General features: G+C 35.6%; 1 protein-coding gene across 1 annotated transcript; it reads left to right on the top strand.

Annotated features, from left to right (window-relative positions):
• On the top strand, positions 284-1859 carry LOC110266150. Its single transcript, XM_021110181.1, has 2 exons — positions 284-1014; positions 1669-1859. Exons 1-2 carry the CDS (start codon positions 813-815, stop codon positions 1857-1859), a joined length of 393 nt encoding a protein of 130 aa, XP_020965840.1. The 5' UTR covers positions 284-812.

Below are 2494 nucleotides of genomic sequence, written 5' to 3'. Positions count from 1 at the left end.
TATTGCTTGATATGTACATATGTATACTTAAGTTTTCTTCTTCACATTTTTATTTGTAATTAATACTTATTTTTTGTTAATTTGTCAGTCTCTTACATTTTTCTTATATTGATTTTGATGGGTAAATTGACTCTACTTAACTAATTTATTTGTGTAAGAATAAGGAATTTATTGATCTTAAAGCTACATCAAGTAAGAATTTGCTTAGACAATTCGAGGCTAAGAGACAAAGGATTGTAACTGAACGCAAGAAATATGAAATGGAAGTTGTAGCTGCTAATGACAAAGAGAAATCTGAGCGAAGGGTGGATGAACCAGAAAGTCAATTGGAGATGCGTGCAACCAAAGGGCAGAAGAAATCCACGTCAAAGAAGCTGGATTTTAGTCATCTGCAAAGCACATTCGATTCTATTAGCAAAAGGACTAACTCTATGCCTACCACCTTGGAAGTACAGCCAAATATTCCACCGCAACAGCCAGAAAATAAAAAGAGAAAGGAGCTATTGACTATGCCTACTGCTGAGAAAGTCAAGAATGGAGTGCAGGGTGGAAAATCAACACAAGGCTTGAAGAAGTCTAAGCCTACAAACATGGAGGCAGATGAACTTACAAGGAAGCTCGAAGCGATTCGTAAAATGAACAACAACGTGTCAACAAGTCTAAGCCAAGAGCGGAGTTGTCCAAGTTCTACTCAACTCACAATCAACCAAGGGCAGCAGCAGAATACTCAACTCACAGATGAAGAGACTCAAATAGGGCAAGATGACACATCTTTGCCTTCTCCTGAAACTATCCCATAAAATGAAAGTGCAATGTTGGAGCAAGGAATATCACCAAAGGGTAAGAGGATGCTAGGAGTAAAGGCTACAACAATTGACAAATTCTTAAAGGAAAATGGGATAGATGTGGAAATTGAAGGACCAAGCACTGAACTAAGTGAGGACGGGGAAGAAAGCATGGCACTTGATAAAGACTATTATCAACATGTGATGGAGGACATTGATGATGAAGAAGGTACTGTTTTGCTCTGTTTCTATTGATGATAAATATTTATTTTTTTTAAATTGTTATAGAAAAACTGGACTGGTAGATCTAGTTGTTTGAAGCTGGTAAATATAGTGTTAGTTGATTCGAAGTTTGTGTGCTATGATTGATCTAATTATTGAGGTTGTGAAATTAAGATTTCTTTCGATTTTGAACTTTGTTTAAGAATATCGGTCAGCTTGATGAGCATAGAGGATAGTTCAGTGTTGTCAATGAGTTTGGGTGCATTGGTTGGTCCAAGAATTGAGGGCTGGTGGAGTTAGCGTTATTTGAATAGAAGCTTGTCTGTTATTTGATTGATCCAATTGTTGTGGTTTTGCTATGGTAGTTTAGTGAATTTGTTGAAGTGGTTAAGTCAACTGAAGTTTTATGTGCCTTGATGGATGCAATTGATGTAGTTTTGCAATGCGTAATTCAGTGAAGTCCATGATGTGGAATGAACTTAAAAGTTGTGTGCTTTGATCGATCTCTAGAATAGCTAAAAGTTGTCCATTTTATGGTATCAACTACATAGGTCAGATTTATAATTTTTATAATTTTTATTTGTGTACTTGTTTGCTTTATATGCTTGTTGAGCTCGAGTTAATCAAGCATAATCTGATGTTGACCAATGAATGAAACTAGGAGAGCCAAAGAAGAAGAAAACCCGTGGAAAAACAACTTGCAAGGAGATTTATGCAAGGACTATGGAACAGCGGAAAGAAGTCACTTTTGATCTTGGACAGCCCGTAGGACCAACCGACCAAAGTGTTTCTAATTTAACTAGTTTTGTTGGCACTATTGGTAGAAATAAAAGATTTGTTAGTCTTTTGTAAACTAGTTGGCATGCTGTTCCCCCTAAAGCTAAGAAGTTCATGTGGGACTATGTTAACGTAAGACACTTGGTAATTATTGATTTCAGTTTTTTTATTCAGCACAAGAGCATATAACAATTACTTATAATCATGCAGATCAAGTTTTTCCTCCCAGACAGTGGAGAATAGTGGGTAATAAAAGCGATTCGAGATGCTTGGAAGCGGTTCAAAGGAAAGATTAAGCAAAAGCACTTCGTTCCCTATGATACTATTGAAGATATGGTGAAGAATCGACCCCCACAAGTACCAGAAAGTGGTTTCATAAAATTGATCTATTATTGGAGTCATCCTCTAATCCAGGTAAAAGACTATATATGTCAAATTTTCTAGTGAAACTATTTGACTATTGAAAGAGTAATATGGTATATAAATATTGAAACTATATTATTTTTTATCTAAAAGTTATATGCATAGCTTCTTTCAAGTGATGCTTCTGATTAGCTAAACTCGAATCGTCAAACTCAACTTATAAACTTGAGTTGGGGACCTAAATTTGGATACTCATGAACTTTCTAGTGAGTTAAGAGTTTGTGAACTCAACCCTGATTCTTTAAGCCTTTAATCTGGAAACAGTTATATATTTGATACAGTTCTGC

The sequence above is a fragment of the Arachis ipaensis genome, chromosome B01, assembly GCF_000816755.2.
Source record: "Arachis ipaensis cultivar K30076 chromosome B01, Araip1.1, whole genome shotgun sequence".
NCBI classification, from domain to species: Eukaryota; Viridiplantae; Streptophyta; class Magnoliopsida; order Fabales; family Fabaceae; genus Arachis; species Arachis ipaensis.
Note: the sequence above shows the minus strand (reverse complement) of the source record. Positions and strands in the feature narration are given on the sequence as shown.

Coding starts and splice junctions, on each gene's coding strand:
- LOC110266150 (XM_021110181.1), top strand. CDS start 813: ATGTTGGAGCAAGGAATATCACCAAAGGGTAAGAGGATGCTAGGAGTA. Junction 1,015..1,668: donor GGACATTGATGATGAAGAAG/GTACTGTTTTGC, acceptor GAATGAAACTAG/GAGAGCCAAAGAAGAAGAAA.